The sequence below is a fragment of the Acipenser ruthenus genome, chromosome 15 (genome assembly GCF_902713425.1).
Source record: "Acipenser ruthenus chromosome 15, fAciRut3.2 maternal haplotype, whole genome shotgun sequence".
Taxonomy (NCBI): Eukaryota; Metazoa; Chordata; class Actinopteri; order Acipenseriformes; family Acipenseridae; genus Acipenser; species Acipenser ruthenus.
The window spans coordinates 32,646,643-32,672,122 of NC_081203.1; the positions used below are offsets into that span (position 1 = coordinate 32,646,643).

The 25,480-nt window shown below is 36.2% G+C and overlaps 2 protein-coding genes across 2 annotated transcripts; one reads left to right on the forward strand and one right to left on the reverse strand.

Annotated features, from left to right (window-relative positions):
- The first annotated feature begins 782 nt into the window (after positions 1-782).
- On the forward strand, positions 783-17,867 carry LOC117422434 (rho-related GTP-binding protein RhoJ). The gene is made up of 5 exons (XM_034037461.3): positions 783-1,514; positions 8,905-8,963; positions 12,465-12,629; positions 12,953-13,048; positions 13,654-17,867. Exons 1-5 carry the CDS (start codon positions 1,343-1,345, stop codon positions 13,798-13,800), a joined length of 639 nt encoding a protein of 212 aa, XP_033893352.1. The 5' UTR covers positions 783-1,342; the 3' UTR covers positions 13,801-17,867.
- A 488-nt stretch (positions 17,868-18,355) lies between these two features.
- Positions 18,356-19,867, reverse strand: LOC117422129 (glycoprotein hormone beta-5-like). Its single transcript, XM_058986601.1, has 3 exons — positions 19,831-19,867; positions 19,216-19,423; positions 18,356-18,865 (listed from the first exon to the last, which is right to left on the reverse strand). The coding sequence occupies exons 2-3, from the start codon at positions 19,417-19,419 to the stop codon at positions 18,677-18,679; spliced, it is 393 nt and encodes a 130-aa protein (XP_058842584.1). The 5' UTR covers positions 19,420-19,423; positions 19,831-19,867; the 3' UTR covers positions 18,356-18,676.
- Positions 19,868-25,480: the final 5,613 nt, after the last annotated feature.

Sequence of the window (25,480 nt, forward strand, 5' to 3'; positions counted from 1 at the left end):
TAAGGGTCCCGTAATTCCTTAAATGTAAAAAAACGAAAAATATGAAAAGCTTATTTTGATTATTGTTGTTCTAATTCATATTTATGAAAGTGCCGCTTAATGGGAATTTCTTTCAAGACAGTCTAATACATGCTGAGTAAATGCCTGAAACTCCAGTTGATGACAGTAAAGCTTTTTATTCAATTTAAAATTACATGCCATACAAATATGAATTCTGAATTGTGTTCTTTGAAGGAACATGCGGTTATTTATGGAAAATAAGTCCTTGCATTTCACATGTATTTTGTTTATAAAGAAAGTTTGATGTGTGAGGTAGGGCAAAGCACAATTCTGAAGTTACTTTGTGAGCTACAATCGCTAAATGCATATGCCTATATCAAATTACACTTATTATTATTATTATTATTATTATTATTATTATTATTATTATTATTATTATTGTTGTTGTTGTTGTTGTCGTCGTTGTTAATAATAATAATAATAATAATAATAATAATAATAATAATAATATATTTAAAAGCTTTGTTTTCCAAAAGATACTTATTAGAGCATTGAAAAGGTAAACCACATGGAAACGCAACCTTATTTTTCATATACAGTATTACACATAAAAACAAAATATTTGGAAACTGTTACTGTAATACATTTTCGACACAGCTACAGAAAATGGGGCTGCGTGTTTATAAAAGCATATCCTATTTTTTTTTTTTTTTTAAGGAAAGTGGGTTGTCCCTGGTGTCCAGGGATTATCTAATCCCGGAGCTCTAGTTTAGTGTAATTCCCGTACCGGACATACACAGTGCTTCCATTGTTCCCAGCCTAATATGGAATTCAGTATGAACCCCATGATTTCCTGACACAGACTAGCGAGCAGCAGAGAGCTCACGGAGAGAGAAAAAACACACTCAGGGAATTTTTTTAAACTTGGTTTCAAACTGGGATACAAAAAAAAACTATCGAAAGAAAAAAAAAGTTTATCTTTGTTTCAAACTGTGATGAGAAAAACTGCATCGAAAGAAAAGAAAAAAGTTAAACTGGATGCAACATTTTCCTCAGTCAAACTGGAGGCGTTTTTGAAGTTGCTGCTGAAAGAAACATCGTGAATTATCAATATGAAGGTTTTCTGAGTGCCAGCCCGAAAGAGCGGAAACTCCCAACACTTCTAATATTTGCTGTCAAAAGTTTGAACGCCGTCAAGAAAAGGGAAAACGAACTGAGTCTAAACACACACTCAAGAAAACGCCGTCTTGAGCGAAATGTTTACCCAAAGAAAAGCCGGACATCAGCGCTGGTGAACCGTTTAGTCCACGCTGTTCGTGCGAAAGAGCCCGAGGTCATAAGAATGAGTAGAGAGGAAGATGGCAGCAGCTGCAGCATTGGGAATAATGTAAGAAAGATGTTGAAGTGCGTGGTGGTCGGAGATGGTGCGGTGGGGAAAACCTGCTTGCTGATGAGCTATGCTAATGACGCTTTCCCAGAGGAATACTTGCCTACAGTCTTCGATCACTACGCAGGTAAATCTTTCGTACCATCTGGTAATGTAAATGCAGTGTACTCAGGCACCGGTATTTATCGCCTTGGGGTTTCGGGCAAGTGGCTGTTGTAGCTGAGAGTTACTGTTAGTCCGAGGATAATATCCAGGCCTGGGTCTTGGCTAAATCGGTTTCCTGTTTGGGAATTACAGTTACTGTACAGTTATTTTAAGTGTCTTAGAAAGTCCACAATTTCGTACGTTTTGTATTGGGGTCAAACGGTGTGGGGGGTGGGGGGGATGTCAGTTCAATTTCTGTGTTAATTTTTGTTAACTTTGGGCCATGTTTATTAATAATTAATGTTATGCTTAACGTAGAAGACACACCTTAAAGTTATGATGTGGGATTCAACTCAGAGGTCGTTGGAATTGTATATTGTTTGGTTTTTAACATATCTTGGCACACATAATCAATAAGTGACCCATTTAGATTTGTGTCTATCTACTATAAAGGCTGCTTTACAATTATACAGGATGTAACATGCACGCATGCCAGTGACATACATCCCCAATCATGCTTGGAAATTCAAAGTTAGAGCTATTATTGACCTGCATCCACAGTTAGCAACATGTAAATTTGACATACAAATGGATAGCTGCTTTCATATATCCCCAGATTTTGATGCACTCAATAGCTTGTGATACAGTATTAAAACCTAGTTTTATCGCAGTTGAGTAAGTGCGTTTCTTAACATTTAAAAACTCATTGTGACAGAGAGGCAGGCAGACAGGGTGGCATACAGATAGACAGCCAAACTTCATATGCACCCATAATGTGATACTCTTAGTAGCTTGGGCTAAAGAATATCCTTTTCAAGTTATATCACTGTTGGATAAGCGCTTCCCTAGATACATGCAACACTAAAACAGGATTTCAGACAGCCAGATGGACAGACAGAAACCCTTCATATAACCCAGTGGGGATATGCATCCCCAGCAAGGAATTATGAAGACGAGTGTGCATAACCCAGTTTACTTCATTGGGTGTTAGGGCTTGCCACTGTCTCTCTCTCTCTCTTTCTTTTAAAAATATGTTTCATACAGAATTCATGCTGTAGTATTGCATAAAGTGCTTTTGTTAATGAGCTCTATCCTACCAGATCACCACTGGAGTGACTAAAAAGTTGAACCCAATAATTGTAACCTCCCTAAACTATATTCAAATGACTAGTGTATTATAATTAAGCCATCAAAATGTTTCTACCTGATGTGGAAATATTTAAAATTAAGGCTGTTGATATTTTTATATTTTTACAGCAGCACAGAAATTAATTAGGTAATTTAGTGCTAACTGAGTGTGGAAACCCTTCTGCAGTCATGTGAACGCTAGTAACACTCAATAAATATCACTAAAGCAACAATAATTAGTGTAAAGTTAGCATACCACAGCAATCTAATTAATGTAACAGCTTGAATCAGAGGTAGCGCTTGCAGCTTTTCAATCAAATACCCACATATTTATAGATTTGAATCGTCTTGTAGCGTGGGTAGGCTGACCTACACATTTAGTATTCGGGTTTAGAACTCTCATTCCTCCCACACACACGCACAGAAACATAATATAAAGATAATCAGCAAACGGTTTCCATTCCACTGAGAATTTAAAATTGCTGCACCTCTGCAGTCTTCTGCACAAAGAAAATAAGATACAGTTTACACAAAACAGAAAGTGTGTTATGTTACCAAGTTTATTGGCTGCTCAGAAGCAAATTGCAGCCCTATCACATGCAAATATCTGAAACAGGAAATTAGCTACAGTTCGCTTGAGTTCAATTCCGATGAGTCTCTTAACCTTTAAAGTTACACTTACAAAATTTTTGGTAAAACAGTTTTTTTTTTAAGCTTTCATTCAAGTGGATACCACAGTATAACATGATGTAGCACAGCAACTAACCAGGTTAAATCAACTGTAAGATTAAAAACAATGTTATAAAAAGTTTGTAGAGTGCTGTAAAAGAAAACCAGGACATGATCCCTTAGTCCTAGGAAAGATCTGGTTTATTGAAAATGGCAAAAAGTACTGACAGAACCGTTGAACAGAAAATATCTTAATGTTTACAAACTCCCATCAGGATATTCTGTGTGGAATATCCACCGTTCTGAGCTTTGTTGCAGAATACTTTATTTCTCATCTATATTCTGTGTGAGCCTGTGTGTGGATGTTGTACGAAAAGGGATACATGCTACCTATTGGGATGCTTCCCACTCAACTTTATCTGTCTTTCAAAAGCTCCCAGAGCGAACAAACAGTGAAAAAAGGTTCAGCGATATATACTGTCCATTTGTGGAAAAGGAAATGGCCTTTTAGTTGTGGTGGCACTCCCTGGATTCAACCCACAGATACAAGAGAGGATTGTGATAAGCAGTGACCCCTTCTACTGCCAGCGAAAGACATGGCTGAGCAGACTCTTCCAAAAGTTTACCATAGAAAAGGCATGGTAAAGCATAGTAAGGTATTGTAAAGCATATTAACAATCAAACCATGGTGAACTGTGGTACATTCATAGTACAATATAACCAAGGAAAAGCATGATAAAACTACAAAAAGTACTGTTGTAAACGTTTCTATGGGGAGGTGCAATGCTGTGCAGCACATTCCCCTTGAACACATAAACACTAATAAGAACTATGTTTATTTTTGTTAAATATGCTTACTGTATGAACCGCTGGTAATCACCAGCAGAGGTGTGCTCGCTTCGTAAGAAAGGCATTCCAGTTACATCAACAGATTGCAGTCGTCATTCACATATTGGGCTGCTGCTGTACACAACAAGTATTGCAGCATAAACCTGGACGGTAGTACAGTTAACAATACCAGGATAATCCACTGCCGAAGCAATTCTCATGAGTACTTATGGACTTCATTATGATCGGTGTAAGAATGCTACTGTAGTTAGAATTGCTTGTGAGTTTATTCATGTACGGCAAGGAAACACGTAATGCATAATTTTAAAAAAAAGCATTGTTCTTTCAATAGTACTTATTTTTAAAAATCCGTTCCCTCCTTTAAAACTGTTATTTCATGTAATAAAGCCATTACTTCACGAGAAAACAAAAAAAGTAGAAGCTTTTACTAAATAGCGTTATAAAGCCCACTTGTGTTAAGCAATAGTTACTGTAGGAGTAACAGCATGTTCAGTCACATAAAAGGATGCTGTGTTTTGTATCATGAACTTGTACATTGCTCAGTATATGAAATAAACTCAATGGAAGAAAGGGCCTTCATTCCAGCCACACAGTCTCACAATACAGTATATGTTGGTTGCAGGGCATAATTAGGTGAGAGGAATATGAAATGAGAAAGTAGGATTGTGTGGGCCAGTGTTTTGCCATAGAGATTATCAATTGCAGCAGATAAAAAGAACAAATGAATGGGTGTCTGTTCTTGACATTTCCATAGAATCCATCACCCTATAGAATTAACACATTTTGCTTCATAAACTCAAAAGAAACCTGCTGAAGAATGTTAGGTTAACATATTGAATTACATACCGCTTTGTAGTTTTCCATACACTTAATGACAAACTGACAACATTTTTTAAAAATGTGACATTTTGAAATCTAACATGAAATACTGTACTACTATTATGTTTTGTACTTTCTTTGATTACATGGTGTTAAATAAAATACCTCAGTTATGTTCATATAGTTTATTTTATGTCTCATTCCTTTGTAAAACTTTTGGCCACAGCTGTATGTATTCAGAAGATACATTTTAGTTATGTTTCAGAAGACGAACTAGAGAGTAGCAAAACAATTTTGCTACTAGAGACTACGAAAAAAAAAAAAAAAACATTAAGCGCCAGAGGGCCTGTCCCATTGACATTGTTCTATAGCAGGATAATGATTATATAATGCCACCATTGTGCCATAATGGTTTTCTGTCATGGTATAATACAATGCACATACCAATGCTAAAATCCTGTGTAAAGAAGTATTAATAAAGTAAATTATGCACCATTTCTCCCTTAGTTTGGAAGCTAAATGTGGTTGCAGGAATTTACATAAAACAGTATGATTCATTTTAAAAATCAAACAATTGCTGAAAACAGTAGGCAACAGAGAGGTTGGCACAAAAACATGTTATGTTTAAAAGTAAAAAAAAGGCATAAAAATGATAAATGATCATAAATTCCCCTTGTGTACACACAGTGTGACTGTCACATGTACTGCACGCATTCATATCAAGAACGCTAGAAAATGCTATAGGCATTATTACAAATTTCAAAGTAGATTTATGTTTAAGAAAAGTGAAATTGTGTTATCCCTTTCTATCCCAGCAGTAGCTTTGCAAAAGAGGGTACAGTGTTTGTTTGGTTTTTTTTACAGATTAAGTACAGTTCGTCATACCAGAGAAAATGAATCCTTTCATATTTAAATAACACTGAAACTCAATTGGCACATAAGTGTGTGGCACTGCTATCAGGACAACAGATGTGAACTCGAGTGCACTGCTCTTGTAACGCGTTGATATTCTGTGATGTATATTTACCATAAAACCAATCAGAAATTGAAAAGCACCTTTTAAACAATATGTATCGGTGACAATGTATGGAAGGGATTAAAGTGATGCAGAATGTGCGTCTGCTCCTAACACACACTATGCTCAAGGGATCAAGAACAAGGCAATCTAGATGAGTGTTTACAGTGTAAATGTAATTTATTACAGATACTTTGAAATAACAACACCGTGGTGGTATTGGTTACCGCTATTTACACAAACCTATACCTTCTAGGGAATTGCAAGGAATATATTTAAAGGAAGTTACAGTGAAACTCAGTATATTCATATTCACGTATCTGTGTGTTCAACATTGTATATCTTGGTGCGAGATTAACACTCACTGTACCCATGATCTAGGCTGAAATGTTTTTTGAATGCTTGTAGATATGCATTCACTGCTGTTTATCAAATGTTAGACAGCAATTCTGGGATTAGTCAGTGTTGACAATGTATCAGATTTAAGATCTCGATATTGACTCATTATTATGAGAGTATTATTTTTAACATATTTGTAATGGCAAACTCAATTCATCTCTCAGGTATTGGACTGTAACGTTTATAATGGGTTTGAGAGGGTCATCGGTGCAATGGGCTGTTGGCTCCATTTCCAAGGACCAGGTGGGATTTACCCAGAGCTTGTTGTAGCAGGTAGTTAAGAGCCTCTGAAGAGCCAGCTGCGTACCCTTGCATAGCCAGCATTGCAGCATTGATGTAGCACGGACTGGACACACTGTGAAGTACAGTAGCACATTAAACAAACCACTCCAAGCTTGATTTTATCAACTGGTTTCCCAAGCTTTCTCAGCAGCGTTTGTCTTTTTTTTTGAGAGGTTTGTGTTTTTTGGTATTTCAGAGGAGTCCCTCTCAGGTTATTTGTTTGTATTTAAATATTCCTGAAGCACCATTCAGTATTATGAGATGGATTTTTTGTACCGTTGGGATACAACATTTTGCATCCGATATACATATTATTGTGATTGTTTGCCAATAGCTGTACTAATTCATCCCAGTGCAGCAGAGTGATTTGTAATTAGGATAATTTAAGCTTCTTATTAAATTTTAAGGATCCTCTGATTTCAATATTTGCTGGAACTGGTATATATTTTATTTGTATGGATACTGTGTGTGGCGACAGGATTCTGATTTGTGGAGTCATCTTCAGTATAGCTAGAAGCTATTCAATGATCTCTGATATAGTCATACCTGAAATGCACACAAAAAGTATAGCATAGTGGAATAAAACAAAGTAAAAACTTGAAATGTGAAAGCTTGGTAAAGCATGATAAAAAAAAAAACAGTAAAGAATGGGAAATGCATTGTGCAGGTACAGTACAGGCATTGTAAATGGCAAAATTATTGTGATTAACTTTTATAAAGGGTATGTCACACTCTTTGGAATAAGTGACTGACACAAAAGCTGTGGTGGGTTTGTTCACCGCTTGTTTTTCTTTTAAAGGCACGATCTCCTGTTACTGGGAATGAGCTGGTCTTCAGAACAAAGAAGAAACGCACAGAACCTAATCATTGCATAGATGGTTTAGATGGACCTCTTATAGTGCTGCCTTGTCCTGTTTGTAAACCACATTCATTTTAAGCAAACTGGATACTGGCACTAGTCTTAAAAGTGTAACAATAGTTTTATGAGAGAGCCCAGTTTGAATGTGATATTTATAAGCTAACAAAAAATGTATGGCATATACTGTAGATGGCCTTCTTGTATTACAAACAGTATGCTGTAACTGTGAGGGATAGAACCTCACACAGTTAGTTAGATTTAATGTATTAACATAAAGATGATCTCTGCATGAAGTGTATTTTCCAAATTAAGTGCCGCTCTCCTGTATTATAAAACAAGAATGCTTTCCCCATGCTTATTCTGTGAATTAATGTACTGTGGTTTACATTGTGGTTTACATTGCTTGCCTCTGCTTAACCATGCTGCCACTAAGCTTTTCATAAACCCTGTAGCTCAGGTTTAGCTTTGGAGGTGGGTGGCAGTGGTTTGTCTCTTGAGCACAATTGTTTTCTTTTGCTTAATTAGGTGCTGTCAGTGACAAGGACTGAAACAATAACCGACACGCGCAGTTTGTCTATTTTTTCCTTTATGTCACTGAAAAAAAAAACGTTTTACAGGAAATAATAAAGGCCTGGTTTATTACGCACATGTTTTTCTTTGATATATTTTTAAACAAAGGCTAATTACCGCAGCCTGTATGATCTGTACAGTATAGCCAGAATGTGCGTAGACTTCACAGCTAAAATTTCACACTTATTTTGTTTGTTTTTTACACAAAGTAATCAAGTGGATATTCTGAATTATAGTCAGTCTTAACCATTTCAGTCCTGAATAATGAAGAATGGTAAATTAATTGATAGAATTCAAAAAGGAACTTGTGTATAATTTATTGAGTCTTAAGAACTCTAAACAGTGCTAATAACAGTATTAACAGGTTAATTAACAGTACATTAGGTTTTGTTTTCAAACATTTTACAGCTGAAAGTACTATAATAAATATTAAAGTTATCTACATTTGATTCCAAGTATTTAAAAAAAAAAAAAAATGCCCAATGATCTAGTGTACGTTTAGAGGACTTCAATGTATGACTTAACATTTTAATGTGAGCAGGTTTTTGATCTGTGCTGTCTGAATGAAGCCAAGAGATCTAGCATTCACCCAGCTGAACAGGACTTACATGTAGGGAATTTCAACAGTGCATACCTTGGGGAGTTGTAATTTGAAACCTAAAAGCATGAAAATTCAACAGCATTGTGCTACATCTGCAGGAAATGAAATGGACTTCATTACACAGTTATTTCCTGTTTGGTTGAAGCGATCTGTGGCTCAAAGCTGCTCATTTTGTCTTTCAGTCAACGTGACGGTTTCAGGGAAGCAACACTTGCTTGGACTCTATGACACTGCCGGACAGGTAGAGTATGAAACTATAATTGAACAAGTTGTTTTAAAGCATTCCGAGTCAATATTTGTTATATTGTTTTTTTTAGTATGGTCCAGTACTTTACATTGTGCACATATGCACACCAATTAGCCACAGTATCTATTGCAGAGTCCAGTTTGATGGACAACACAATACAGAACATAAAGAAGCAAAATACATGTGGTTTTGAAATATTAAAACAGCTGGTATTACATAACAATGAAGTACCGTTATTTACGGATTCCAACATTCACACGTAATATGCTATATGCAAACAAATATTGATAACAAATATTGACATTGAGGTTTCCAAATTGTATTTCTCATTACAGACTCCTGTGATACACTGTTGAAATAGCAGGGTGTACAGTAGCAACTATGTCACGTTCCATATGTGTGCCTTCGGAGCTGGTTTGGAATCTCATAATTTCAAAAAATATATTTACATAGTAAACTTTCCTGTAACCTTATTTAGTCTAGTCTGAGTTTCTCTGTAACACAAGTCAGGACGTTTCTAATGCAACCAGAGCTAATCCAGTGGGCATAACCATGTTTCTGTGACTATTTTGTTTGCTAGGTCTGCTATATTTGCTATATTTGTTATCAATATTTGTTTGCTATATTTGTTATCAATATCCAGAGACTAAACGATAGGAATAACAGTGCACTAAGACGATCACATATCATTGACTAATTTGACCGTTTTTAATTCTTTTTCATTGCATATTGTGTTTTTATTCTTTAAAACAAAAGTGCAGCATACTTCTTTGTAAATTAAGTACAAAAGTATCCGCTACTATTTAAAACCTATTTCCCACACTTTGTCTTTTCCATTTAAGCCAGCAGTTCAGGATCTGTCCCATAAATGCATGCTAAATACATTGTAACTATCCTTTTAAAAAAGTTAAACTAGAATATGGCAAGTGTGCCCTTAATAGAAGTCTTTCTCAACAACCACCATGTCAAAATCATTTTCATTTAGAGTTGTAATCTTGCCCAGATGTTGTCAGAAAGTCCCAAACGACTCTACAAATTGGCAATCTGATGCACAAAAAAAAGATCAGACTTCGCTTCAAATGAAGAAAATTGCTTGGGCTGTGTTGATTGCGATTTGCAATATCAGGTCATGTGACTGTCACTAGAACATATAGTACCTATAAATCTAGGGAGTTAGCAGCGGTTCTGCATACCCAGTGGTCTTATTATTAAGACACATTATAAGGCCTGGCTAATGTGGGGGCTGAAAACAAGAAGAACAATGTCATGTATTGTTTGTCCAATAATGGGCTCTGCAATGTCACTGGCATATGAATTAGAGGGGGAAGATTCTCTTCAGCTCCTTTGTGCGATTTTACAAAGAGAAGAAAGATTAAACCACAGTAGACTTAGATCTGGGGAGTCAAACTGACATACATACCCTGTTTCTAGTTAAAGACCAAGGGCTGCAAACGGAGCACAATCAACTCTCCCAAGTGCAACATACTATTGTCGTTCTTCAAGGGGGTCCGCCAAGTCAATTTGAATACAGCAGCCCCTACAGTTGGGTGAAAGATTCTGAGTGACCAAAGTTGCTTGCTTTAGCTTGTAATTAACGCGTTAACCGGAATGTGCAATTCCTATATATTTGTAAATATCTGTATGTTTCACACATACAGCATTATGCAGTAGGTTATAGAATAATGCAGCTGATTGCTGCTTGTGGATTTAGGTTTCAGTAACCAAAAGTCGTGAGTGCAGATCATTTTATACAGCTGTGCAAACAAACTTGGGTATTATTGTAGTGTATTCAAAAGCCTTGTCGGTAACGTTGAATCATATGAAACTCTGTCCAGATCTTACGAGTTGAAATTCTCTGTCAACAGGCATGCCTGCATCCTGGAATCCCAACCCCTGCTGTGTGCAATTAGTGGGCAGGGCTTAAAGAGAACAAGTTTGCATATGTCTACCACTCAGATCGTATGCAGTACTGATTTCTTCCCACAGGGGTAGCAGAAATCACTCTGCTGAAATACTGTAAATGGCATCTAAAGCAGTTTAAAATGCTGCTGCCATCATCTGGTGTTGGATTTTAGGATGAGCATAACAATTTAGTTTATTCCTCTTTAAACACATATCTTTATGAGCCAGCTTGAATTGCAACTAATACTGCATATCTCATATTTTGGTCGTTCTATTATATTAATAAAGGGAAATCTCGATAAACTGCAGTAGTTTCTAAAAAGGAAAAGAAACACATTAATACATCAAAATAACAGAATTACCTTACAGTGTGTTACGCTTTAGTTGTTGCCAAAGATTAGACTGTGTTGATGTCTTAATAACTTTTATTAAGATAATATTGATCACGTTTATGCACACAAGACCAACAGAGTGCTCTTCATAGTTAGTACTGTATATGAAAAAAAAATAAGATTGTGGTTCGATGTGGTTCACCTTTTCAGTGCTCTTTTGTAATCCCTCTATTTTGAATACATTTCTTTTTCAAAACAAAGCTGTAAATGGGGATGAAATCAGCTTTTTCATCATACTGATAGCTGTAATTCTGAAGTTATAGCTGTGGTCGGGGATGTATGTCACTGTCATACTTGTTTCATTTAGGATATGTTTTGATTTTTCATCAGTCTCCAGGGGGAGCATTTTTTTATGTTTAATTTCTTCCTCATTTATATTTGTCTACAGTGAAGAAACAATTAGGGAAAAGAGTAATACTCCCTTTTCTATTATGTTTTAAATATTGATTAAAAAGGAAAAAAAAATCAATAACTCATGAATCAAGGATTGCAAATACCTACACCAGTTGTTGGCAGTATTGCACACTTCACACTTTAGAGCCAGAGCATTTGTCTACTTAATTCAATGATTCCCCTAATAAGCACAGATCTGTGGGCCTGCTTGGAGTGTAGGAATATTAGGGTTATATGAATTCCATAAAAAAAACAATCATTGCAGCATTTTTTTTTTAATCTCAGGAAACCCATCACGTGTTCAAAACATTTTCTAAGCCTCTAAATTTTTGGGACTGTACTGTACTCCAAACTTAAATTTAATTTTCAGGTGTTCATTAAGTATATGGAAAACTACAAAGCGTTATGTAATTCAATATGTTAACATAACATTATTCAGCAGGTTTCATTTGACTCATATGAAGTAAAATGAGTTAATTCTATAGGGTGATGCAAAACATTTGGCCATAGCTATATACTGTGCTGGACAGTTTCACAGTTTTTCCATTATGAGAGCAAACTGATTTTACAAACACCCCCATTATTAATTACTTTCTAAATGTGTAGCATGTACGATTTGGTCATTTAGTATTTTTTCCATTTTGTTTTGAAAGTGTTAAACTCCAATTTACAGGCAATCAGACTGTAAACTATGTGCCAATATTGGTCACTCACTCCACTGTTGATAAATATTTCAATCTCTAGGGGTAAGAGCACATTACATATATGTCTTCTTAACTGGACTATATGTTTTTTTTTCCTGCTACAGGAAGACTACGATCAATTGCGACCACTCTCCTATCCCAACACAGACGTGTTTCTGATCTGCTTTTCTGTGGTCAATCCTGCCTCCTATCACAACGTCCAGGAGGAATGGGTGACAGAACTCAAGGCTTGCATGCCACACGTGCCTTACATTCTCATAGGAACGCAGGTGAACCCAGGCTCCTTATCCATGTCATTATGTCCTAGTGTAATATACCAAGGCATTATTTCACAGATTAGTCTCCTGTGCCCAGTTTGTTATCTGAAGCTGCAGTATGTAACATGCAGGAACTCCTCATTCCCCTAGAATGTGCTTACCACTATGTGTGCCAAAACTGAGAATAAAAACATCACAGTTGACTTGTCAGGTAACAGCACATACATTATTAACAAATACAACTTTTTTGAAACCATATAGGGCTCTGTACTTTTAACCACATTGTTTGTATGTAAAATGTTCCGTAGGTTTATTATGATACCTTTTGTTTACAGATTGATCTGCGTGATGACCCAAAGACTTTGGCTCGACTGCTTCATATGAAGGAGAAACCCATGACGTACGAGCAGGGAATTAAATTAGCAAAAGAGGTGGGTATGACGGGTTATTCTCCACAGCTATTTAATCATTATCTTTGGTACACAGACACGTAATTCTGAGTTCCCGAAATCAGTTAGGTGTACAGTCGGTGACCTGATGTAAACTCCATGCCTTATGTGTGTGTGTGCGTGAGTGCTTGTGCGTGCGTGCGTGTGTGTATGTGTATGCAGCAAGCACCAAGCACAGTGAGCTTATTTGATTAAATTACATTTTTGGAACAACTAGAGTGCATAGTCACTAGATAAACGTATTAATCGTAACCACAAGAGGGCATTGTGCATTTGGTAATTGCTTAAAGATAAAGCTAATAAAGAAATAGCATATCATTATCAATTCACAATGTGTCAGTTTGTGCTGAGAGAGAGAGATCAGTATGTGCTCTAAAACAGGAATTGCTTAAGAACTGGATAGAGATTTCAGAATTAGTTAAGCTTACTGTATTCATTTTTGTAACAGAATTACACATTGTGAAACTCCTGAATTAACAGAAACCCAACATACAATAAAACTAGGGTTGGTTTAGCTTAATCTATTGTCAAAGTTATCAGAAGAATTGATTCCACTTTGGGTTCTAAGCGATTTCCCCTTGTTTCAGATCGGAGCCCAGTGCTATCTGGAGTGTTCTGCTCTCACACAGAAAGGCCTTAAAACTGTGTTTGATGAAGCCATCCTTACTATTTTCAGCCCAAAGAAAAAGAAAAGACGGTGTGTGCGTTGCCATAGCTGCTGTGCCATCGTGTGAGCTAACTGGAGAGGAACCAGTGCTGCAGCACCCACAGTCATTCTTACAGAGAGGAGCTGATGGTGTTTTTTTAAAAAGCTGCAAAGTCAGCCTTCTTTCTTTCTTAATCCATGGACTGCTCCTGTACTGTACAAAACGGGAGCTGTGTCTCTAATCATGTCCACTTCAGTATTTCACAATCACTTCAATAGGTTAATAGCCTAGTACACGTCTTTGCTTAGACACACTGGGCCTGTGATTTTTAAGAAGTCTACTACTACCTGGAAGACATGGACAAGGGCTGTGAAGAGGAAATTCCAGATGTTTCCTAGAAGATACACAGCACTGCGATACAGACAGAGAAACGTTTGGTTCATCATTACGGCCTTATTATCTGTGTCTATGACTGTAAGCAGGCATAATAATACCCATTTCTGCATCAGATACAGATATTATTATTATTATACAAAATGACCACTGTGCTTTTAAAATGCTGTGGTTACAAACACATTTGACTACAGCACTGGAGTTTTTTTGTATCCTCTTTCCAGAAAATGTATTTTTCAGACTAATGTATGGCTTTAAATAATTCTTCTTCTTCTTCTTCTTCTTGTTCTTCTTCTTCATCATAGGGTTGGCTGATTCTGGCTGTGAACTATATCTGAGCAACATAGGAGTTCCTCACAGCATTAGAATGTCTGTTTATGAGCCATGCATACACAAAGGAAACCATAGTTTCGTGAGGGTCATCTTAACCTGTACCCAGGTTGACTAACGTGGTGTTCATGCATTTGAAATCCTGAAAGCAGGGTCTTTCATACTCTGTGATATATGACAGGTTTTTAAATCAACTATTTAAAAATGAACACCCTACTCTATGTAGGTCTTTAATAAATGTAATTTGCATGTATCTAATACAGTACTTTGTGTAGTCTGTTAACTAGACTTGCACACACAGCTCCTGCATATAAGGTTAAGTTATACTGTGGATCCCAAAGGAAACGTGATTTAACTATATTACTGAAACACCACAGTGGCAAATGACAGCTCAGAATAGACTTGTTTCCACATTCTTACTTCCTAAGATCAAAGGCAAAAATAAATAGTTCCACTACAGCCCCACTTTAGTGCCTTTAAGTAATGTGTCTCTTGAGTGCCACCATGACAGCTAGTTGCAGCACTTGAGACTTCATGTGATAGCTCTTACTTGGACAAAGATTGACACTCTTTATTTGTGAAGAATGTGCTGAAATGGTTAGTTTTCCTGTTATTTCCTGTGCATCTGATTTCAGTGCACCATTTCTTGTTTAAGTGGATTTTTGTCCTGAGTCGGTTGAGTTAGAGCTGTCATAAGGTATAGCGTCATTTTTCCATTAGTGAACAGTAGTGAGCGACACCTGAGATCAGCCTGTGACAGATGAACACTAAGTGACTTGTCACAGTTGGTCCTGAGAAACAAGCTTTCTTGCTTCTTTGCTCTTAGTCTGTGTGCAAAATCAATATATTTTTGTTCCAGTTTTAAGTGCCTTATTATAGCTTTTAACAAACATTTGCAGAATTGTACTTTGAGTTAATACATATTTAATTGTTGCATTGTGTTTTCAATTGCTAGTATTCAAAGTTTTCATTCATTTTTTTTTTTTTAATGTATGTATCGGATTAGATTAAGCAAGCATAATTTGTGGTATTTTGCATTGTATGAATATTGCTATCTTTACTGTGAGCAAAGAGAACAATTTACACGTGACTCGCCAATGCGATGCATTTATAGAAAACGAAGTGCCGGGTTTACATTTACATGACTCCATTATAGAAGGGTCATTAGTAGCTATGGTTCCATGTATACTGTGTACTTTAATAAGTCATAATGCTGGTTATTTGTCAAGTTCCACAATGACAATATAGGACTCACCAATGCAGATAAATACAAACAGTATGTTCAATCATTTCTCTTTATTTTAACAAAACACAATCTGTTTTAGGTATTTTGAAACACAATGAAAAAATATCATACGCCACAATAACGAAGTGGGCAATGCCTGCTTCTTTGATGCAAGATGGATTTTTTTTTTTTTTTTTTACCTTTCTCCATCTCTTTGTCTCATCAGCTTTAATATCCATTAGAGCTCAATCAGAATCCATTCTGACAACTTCCATTTATTGCCGACGACAATCAGTGTAATTGCATTTGAATCCATTACATCTTGCAGATTATTACTTACAAAATGAATGCAGTTGGAAATGTTAAAGTACTCTACAAGTATTGTTTTTAACTTGCGTATTATATAATGACATCCCACGTTTGCCTTTTAGACTGCTTTACTGTACTACTGTTGTTACATAGGAAAGGTCAGCTGAACACACTGCAGTCTGTTATCAGTTGCCATCAGTATAATGGCAGCATACTAATATGTTTACAGACCAGTGTTCATTTCATACCCCCTCTGTTGAACCAGTAGTAACAGTTAATTCGCCACTGCTTTTGAAGTAGCCAAAACAAATGTTGATGCTTTTATAATCATTTACTAATAACCTTCTTAGGAGAAAACACTATTGTGACAAAATACCTGCATTTTATAAAAAGAGGATTATTTTGCCGGATTGCTTTTGCCAATGAAACAACAGTTTGTGTCTTTTGCTGAAAGTCTGTTTGCCCCGTGTTAAGTGAGGAAGGAGCACACTAGGACAGAATATAAAGCAGTTTTCATACCAATTTGAATGCCAATATAAAGTTAGCATTGAAGGTAACCTGGTTTGAAATCAACTTCCTGGGACATATCATATTTACCATTTTTAAACAGGCAGCATTTTTTATATCTGGACTATTAACGAGACAGGGTTTTTCGGAATGAAAAAAAATATATATTTTGATGTACGAAAAATGTATTGTAACTCTTAAAGCAGAAGTCATGTGAAATACAAAAAGAAAGTTAAACACGTGGTCAGTTAAACACGTGAACTCACATTGGGCCAAATTCAGCAAGCAGTTGCCATACTGTTGGGCTGGGTTTGCACCGCCTTTTCTGAATGGAAAAACAAACTGGTAATGTTGCAGAACATTCAATACATTTCCCAGTATGTTAATTCAAGTAAATGCTTAGTGAACAGGGCGTGTTCTGTACAAGTAGGCGTGTTCTGTCTGGGCAGCAGTGTGGAGTAGTGGTTAGGGCTCTGGACTCTTGACCGGAGGGTTGTGGGTTCAATCCCAGGTGGGGGACACTGCTGCTGTACCCTTGAGCAAGGTACTTTACCTAGATTGCTCCAGTAAAAACCCAACTGTATAAATGGGTAATTGTAAGTAAAAAAAAATAATAATAATAATGTGATATCTTGTAACAATTGTAAGTCGCCCTGGATAGGGGCGTCTGTTAAGAAATAAATAATAACAAGTAATGCCAAAGGTAAATAAGTCAAGCTAAGCACTGTATTGGCCAGCATTGCAACACATGCTTTGTAATCCTCTGTAATGTACAATATTTACTAGCTAGCCTCCAGTTGCATATGTGTTGCTTTCTGTGCTGCCAGTCAGTTCTGTAATTGTTTTGATTGGTACCAGTGTTTAGTTATAAAAATTGAAATAAAAAAAAATACAATTCTTCCTTTTGAACAAACAAGGCACTACAGGGTTACATGGCTGGTTATGTATGGTATTTTCTACAGTGTTTTAAGTAGGATTCAGTGAACACCAATGCTTAATGAGTACTTTTAGAATAAGGCCGAGGCAAAGTGATTTCTTTAAATGAAAGGCAAACAGATGTTTTGAAAAGGGTCCTGCTCTGCTTTTTCTTTTCATTGAAAAGCATTGCAGAGTTCTGCACATCCCTGGTTTGTGCTTTTGCAAAACTGTCTATGCAACTGCCCGTTATGTTTCTATGAAGGCTAGGCACAACACTGGTAACAGCAATAACTTGAACATAAAATGCAATGTAGACATTATTTAAGTATTTTATATGTAGAAAAAAGAAATAGTTAACATGAGTATAGCAGTTTTTAGTTTTATTTCCTGTTTAGCCATTTCATAGGTTTTGAATTGAATTCCCACTTACTGTACATACATTGTGGTGATTATTAAACTTTATGATAATTCATGCAAGTACTCGAGTGTTTTTATTCATCTGCATTTCCTGAGTGACGGGGTCGTAAACAAGCTGATGTGTACGCCAACAGTTACGCAGCAAATTAATATTTCATTTAATCTGTGACTTTGTCTATCCACTCAAGGTGTTAATCTTGTTGATATAGAAGTGTTTTATTTTAGCAAGCTCCCGAAACTAGAAAACTGTGAGTGAATTAAGTGTTCGAAATGGAAAAGCTTAGAAGCTGATTTTAAAATCATTTGTAATTCTTTATGGAGAGAAAAAAAAGCTAGATCAGCATTTAAGTAGTTTCAAGTAACTTCAAAAACAACATTTACAGTGCAGACTGAAATGCTTGAGTTGGAAAAAAAAACATATATTTATAGACAGACCATTTAAACCAAGCAACACACACTCTTAGGGATTTCCAAACGGCATAACACATAATTAAGAACATTATTTAAAATGATTTAATTATTGAAGGATTACACCTTAAGAATCCAAAACTCTGGTTACATCAGTATTACAAAACATATTCAGAATAATAATCAATGAATGCTAATAGTACCTTTATTGTATTTTAAAGTGTTTTTAGATTAAATGCATTTCTTTACTGTTGCAGTTGACTTATACTGTACATGAAACCATGAGCACTCACACAGGAAACCATCTTTAATAATATACTAACAAACACGTTTTAAACACATCATTTTAATACAAACGGAACAAGGCTGTCCTCTTTCCCACTTTATAAAGTAAGTATTGTCTCTAATAAGAGTCTACTCCATGGAAGAATGCAATAGCCTGTGCTGCTCCTCATTTTATAAAGTCTCACATTCAGTAGTGGTGGTTGAGCACACCCCACAGTCACACCTTAAAGCGACAGGATATGTGTAGAAGGGGTCCACATCAGGCAAGCAGTTGGGCAGCTTGACCGTGACCATTCTGGTTTCATTGTAGGTGCACACTCGGTGGTGTGCTTCAATGTTAGGACGATCCAGGACTGGCTTCTGTCAACAAGCAAAGAAAATGGATTCATCTTGAATTTACAAACAAACCAGTTTGCTAAAAACTTTCACTGTATATGCATATTTATTGAGTGTGGAGGGTGGGGAAGCACATTGGTTTTTAACCCAGTGCAGTATATTCTCAATATGGTAAGTTTATGGAAAAACACAGATGCAAACCCTAATTCCCAGTGCTCCTTCTGGTTTCCAGGAACCACTGATTTTTTTTTAGGTCCCATTCCAGTGCATATAGAAGTGCACTCGCAATCTCGTAGATTTAAAATCCACTGTAGAAATTATTCAGTGCTAATTCTTTTTTTGTTCTTTTTTAAACTGAAGCGTTTGTCCCTTACCTCCCATGTCTCACAGCGCCCCCAGCAGGCATCGGTGGAAATGCGCTGCCCTTTGCAGCCAGGTTTCTTAGCGAGGAAGGTGAACTCTCTCACTGCACAGCCTATGAAGGTGCGAAGGTTAACCCCAGAGGACTTGGCAACGGTTGTGGAGCTAAGCACCAACTGCAGGGCAAGGATGCCCAGAACAATGTGATGGAGGCTCATTATACTGGAAGGGAACAAAACAAACAAACTAATATATATATATATATATATATATATATATATATATATATATATATATATATATATAGATATATATATATATAGATATATATAAAACCAATTTCTGAGAATCAGCTGAGACTTCTTATAAAATGTTTGAGTCTGTGCATCATTTCCAGATGCTCTGCTAAGGCTGAAACATGTTATGTTTCTTTTTATTCCGTTCTATTGCTTTATCTGAGTAAAGACAAGAATAAAAGACAAACAAATATAAATTCTTTACATTTCAAAGTTAACTTTAAACTTAAAACTAAAATTGTAAGTTCAGTTTTGCTTTGTCTAAAAACATTTCATTTCCATTTACAGACTGGCATGTAATATGCCAATCTTCTATATTCTGAACACACTTACCACACTGATGTAAGTCTGCCTCTACCTCAGAGTTGCCTTTGAGTTCTTCTTGTAAAAGTGCAGCTCTGGCCACTGCTTTTATATGCAGCCGGAGCGTTACTGCACCATAATTGACTATTTTATCCAATTGGTTGAACATTGTATAGACGGTGTCTTGTCAATCAATATAAAGAAAAGGCTGCTTCTTTCCAGATATTAATAAAAACATGAAAGAAGCTCAATTTTATAATCCTGTGGCACACCCATTTGTAATTTGATTACTCTTTGAACAGCAACTCGCTGATTTTACCTTGTAACCCACAGTAATCCAATGACACAATGCCCTTAGAGTTCTGGATACCAGAATTGAGTGGCCACTATTACCTAGCTATATTCTTTCCCTTCCTTTAATGAATAATCCTAAATGTGATCACGTATTGCCAGTATCCCCATGTCCCATCCCCTCGATGTAATAGAAGATTTAGACATGTTTAAAACCACAGTATAATACTGTAAGTCCAAGTACAAGGAAAGGAAAATGACTTTTTAAAAGGCAACATGGTCTGTGGTCTGCTCAGGGTTCTGTTAGGGTTTCTTTTGTCTAATTCTCTAGTTGTAGTATTCTAAAGGTTAATTTTCTGTAAGGAAAGATGGACTAATCCATTAGAGCTCTCAAATTATCACATGGCTTGTATCATAGAAAAGAAGAGCATTTTCAAACAAGACTTGAAACCTGTGACCTAATTTGAGGGAATGTAGAAACGATGACTAGCCTTGATAAAGTGAATCGACTCTTGGTCTTTATTTGAGTTTTAATTATTGTAAAGTGCCCCTAGCACATTTTGGCTTTAGCTTTAATCCCTGGAATCCCTGTGTTTCCTTTTTAAATTAAAACATGAGTCACAGTCAAGATGTTTTACTTACAAAGGACAACAAACAGACCGGTGTCAGTATGTATCGAATCGACGTTCTCCAGACATTCTTTGTCTTTTATTAATGGACTTTTCAGAGAAGAGTCTCCCTTTGTGATAGTGTTATCATCACTGAGCTTATCGCCTCCCTCAGGCTACAAACACAGGAGCAGGTTAATTAAATTAAGCAACAAGGCTGAAAAGGTACATTAGCTTAATTGGGAAAAGAACAGTCTTGTTTGTAACTAGTTCAGTGGAAAAAAGGTACTTTTTTCTTTTCTAAGTCAAATCTGTTCACAAAGTCATATTTCTCTGATTGCCCTGGTGATAATGGAACAATAATGTTCCATCTGCGCCTGAGCCTAAGCATTCTAACAGCCTGGATTAAGACAGTGTTACAGTGTTTTCATTAAGACAGTGTTACAGTGTTTTCATTAAGACAGTGTTACAGTGTTTTATTTTTGAAAATGAAAGCACATTGTAGTTATTTATGCTTCTGCATGTTTAATTATGGGTTGGAGTGCTTTGAAGTGGTTAAATACAGTGCTTATTACAAATACCAGTGTGTATAGGAACCATTAGTATAAATTGATTAACAGGTTACAGAAATATCAAATACAAATAGAATATTTACCATAGGCAGGATATGGAATCAAATGTGCTTGTGTGTCCCAAATCCTTGAGATATTATCGACAGTAAAACTTGTAAAAGAGATATTAGAAAAACTGACAGCTGATGTCATTCATAGTATAAACATAGCTCTTCATGATATAGAAATAAGTTTATCAAGAACTTCTAGTTCAAAGATATATTGAGGATACAGAGAAATATGTCAAGTGCAGTATGTTTCATTTGCAGTTGGTCATATTTACATAGATTTAAAAAAATACAATTTGTGCACGAACAGAAATGAATAATAATAATAATAATAATAATAATAATAATAATAATAATAATAATAATAATAATCACTTGCATTTTACAGCACTAAAGAGTGGAGCTTCTTAGACTTTGCTGAGAGTGTTTTCCTAACCACCCATCTACTTTACTTTGTACTGATTTATATGAAACAGTCAGTACAAATAACCCCAAGGCAGCGCCCATGTCAAATAACAGCACGGCACTGTGCTGTCTGTGTGTGAAGGAAGTGATGTGAGAATGATTCGACGAACCTCTTGCCAAAAACAGCACTGGAGATGTACATACAGATGTACTTTATTCCGTCTTTCCGGCTCCACTTGATTCCCCTGAAGTGTTTTGTTATCTTTACAATGGCTCACACAATGATCTCTTGTGTGGAAAGAAAAAGGGAATGGGAGCATTGCACTTCAAGTGCACCAGATGTAGAAACATTAGCACAGAGAGCACGCAAATCAGAAATCAAGTCGTATTGCTTCTCAACTAGATTAACTGGTGTTGTTTTGAGTGTAAAACACTTGATATTAAGACTACAGTGTTACATAATCATGTCCATCTTTTACACTTATATATCATTTCTTTGTGTTTGGTAACTATGCTTTAGGGGAAGGGTGGCCATAGCTCCTGATTCACTGGGACACTTCAGTTTTTTAATTAAAAAAAGAATTACAAATTTGAACTGTCCCTAATTGTGCTGGGGTTGGTTGCATGAAGATAGGACACACAGCTAAACCATTTGCTTAAATAGGCTTACTGTGGACTGCTGGTCCGTCCTACCTGAGTCTAACCCTCAAAGCATTCTGGGAAAATGAAGACATTGGGGAAACAAAACATGGTCAATGTGGCAAAACACAAGCCCTAAAATGTAAATAGTGAATAAATCTGTCCCTGCCCACATTCACATGTGTGGCTATTCACCAATTAGGTAACTGGGTGCTAATTGGGGGGTGGCCACATGTATAAAAAGGTAAAATGCTTGGTTTGTTGGGGTCGTGACTTGAACTGTAGTGAATACTAATAAAAGAATATGCTCTGTGCTTGTATCTGCAATCCGTGTCTGGAGTCTCTATACTATTTCCTGGGCTGGTTTAACATCAAACCAGCCTGTTCATCAGCTCCTGGAATGTTGTAACACACATACACTTCAGTACCACTTTCATCCCTTTACCATTATGGAGCGGCACTTTCATTTCTCATATATTTTCTACACTTTGAAATGTCTGGTACAGTACAGTAAGGCAGCTGCTGCAGGTACCACCTCATACAAGACTACAAATACATGGAGTTATAGAATTATAAGGCTTGTTTGGACCTGTAGGTTAAATATTATGGTAGTGAGTGCTTTTAAAGGTCAGATATGAACAGTATTGCTGAGATCAGGGCCAGCTACAGCTATAACCCTTCTCCTTTATAATGGCAACTCATGTTCATTTCATCCTGCTCCTGTGGATCTCTTTCATGTCCATGATGGTAATGACTAACTGAAATCTCATCAAAGAAATATCCCCGCGACACGGTTTGCATAACATGTTTTCCTTGGAAATTAAGCCAAACAGAGACTTTCCATTTTAACTATCAAACCGTCATGATTATAACACAACTATCCACCATTATCAAATTAATCTTCTTTGAAAAGTGTTCATTGCATGCATCTCTTGCTACCTTCCAGCATCTGTAGCAGAAGAAGTTACCACCACTATTGTCAGGAGCAGTAAGAAATAAGAAATGAGACCTTAGTTGATTAGTTATTTTTAGGTATTATTTGTGACGTAGCTGCCAAGTCCATAGTGGTTATTGCTAACAACAAGCCTACTTAAGGTACTGTATTCTGAGCAAACATATACCACCATAGATAAAGGGATTTGTCCACACATGGTGAAGAGTGAATAATTTCAAGTGCTATGTTGTTTGCATTTGTTCACATTGATTCTAGGAGAGTATTGAGAAGATGGGACCAAAAGAGTGGAAGAACCACATACTCACATGTCTGAACAGAAGGGGAAAGTTAGAAACAAGGCAGCTAGCATTTCTATTGAAGGGAACATGTTCTTATTAAATCAGTTATCCACAGGGGCATGCCTGTATTATTTTATCCTATTTACCAAACATGGTGTCATAAGAAATGAAAACTAATACCAGCCTGCCACAGCTTGCTGTATTTCTTATGAAAAGCAATGTTTTACACCCACACATGCATACTAAAGGAATATTTTCACAAGTCAATGTGTTTTTGATTAATTACTTTTTTTGTTTTTAGCTTTTTAAAGTCTCCTATACGCTTTCATCCTAAGGAAATGAGTTGGCTCTGTATTTGAGATACACACTGAACAATGTAGACTCTTTTTTTGCTTTGTGGCCTTGGTCATTTTTAACTGTCTTCTTAAAGGAAGAGTAACATTAATTTGGAGCTTCTCCAGTTTGCATAATGTAAAGCATTTGAACCCCTTTAGCTATGTGACAATGCTCTATATAGGCAGTATAAATGATAAGATGGGGATCCCTTTTCAATGGCATATACAATAAACTGCTGGAGGTCCTTAAATGAATTGCTTAGTACAAAGGAAGTGCAAATTCAAAGCAGGTAGTTGTTGAGTCAGACAGTCGGCAAGCCTCGGGCATCATGGAATCATGCTTCCACTTGGTTGATTCCTCTCTTCTGAATTCTTTGTTCATTTAACGTTTTCTTAATCAAATAAAAACAAAATAATGCCATGCACTTGAACAACAGCAATATTTATAACCAAAATGAAAGTGTGTTCCCTGTAGGGTAATGCTTTCGGAGTGGATTAAGAAAATCATGATCCCATTTGTGTGAATAGCAAGACCCTGTGGCACCCCAACAATTGCGGGGTTAGTAATGTGTCCCCCAATTTTTAAGTAACAACTGGGTTAGGCAACATTTATAATGCTAACATACATACATACATAAATAAATAAATTGCAATTGTTTAGAATTTTACTTCGTATTATTTAAAGAAAAAATATAATGGGTCATTTTTTTATGTGCTATGGGATTATTCAGATAATTAAATATAAGAATATTAAAACAACATTGGAAAATCAATGCTTTATTCACAAATAAAACACATATATGCTGTAACACCAACTGCTGGAGGCTTTGCTGAGGGCCCCAATGGTATTGCAATAACCCTCAATGGATCTTGTCTGCCAGCAATTTTATTCAGTATTTTTAAATCAGTATTTCAGCAGCTTAATCGTGGGAATACCTGGACTTTACCCTTTGGAAGATTTTTTGGACGAGGTTTCAAATCTATGTTCCAAGAATGTTCTGTGTACATCTTAATTTCTCCTTTATCTGGCTCCAGGGTACAGAAAGCTTGAGAATCACCAAACAGAAGAAGATAAGATTGGTAGTTAATTGAGTGGGAAGCGATTCTTCTGCCCTCAATGAAGACGGAGGTCTCGCCCTCACTTTCCTATTGTGTGTAGCTGGGTTTATTGTGTTTGATTCCTTTATTTCAGGAAATTGAGAATTGCTGCATCTAAACACTACAGCATATATTTTATGAAGGGTTCAGCTAAGGTGACATTTGAATTTTTTATATATACAAGACAGGAAATGTGTTACTGTGTTGCAAAGTGTAGTACACACTGCAGAAGCAATCTGTAAGCCAGGCATTCTCTGTGTCTCGTTCCATTAATTAATTTGATCTTTTTTCTTGTTATTTTAAACTGAAGACTTTGTTTTTTTCAAGGAATAGGTTGCATCTTTCCTTGTCACAAAATATTTCATATTTTACACACTGTATAGCTTTTTTTCTATAAATTGATATTTTTAAAATATCTATTTTTTAAAAATTGCATTTTTGCGTGTTTCCTT

Coding starts and splice junctions, on each gene's coding strand:
- LOC117422434 (XM_034037461.3), top strand. CDS start 1,343: ATGAGTAGAGAGGAAGATGGCAGCAGCTGCAGCATTGGGAATAATGTA. Junction 1,515..8,904: donor AGTCTTCGATCACTACGCAG/GTAAATCTTTCG, acceptor TTTGTCTTTCAG/TCAACGTGACGGTTTCAGGG. Junction 12,630..12,952: donor ACATTCTCATAGGAACGCAG/GTGAACCCAGGC, acceptor TTTTGTTTACAG/ATTGATCTGCGTGATGACCC.
- LOC117422129 (XM_058986601.1), bottom strand. CDS start 19,419: ATGAGCCTCCATCACATTGTTCTGGGCATCCTTGCCCTGCAGTTGGTG. Junction 18,866..19,215: donor GGCGCTGTGAGACATGGGAG/GTAAGGGACAAA, acceptor GCTTGTTGACAG/AAGCCAGTCCTGGATCGTCC.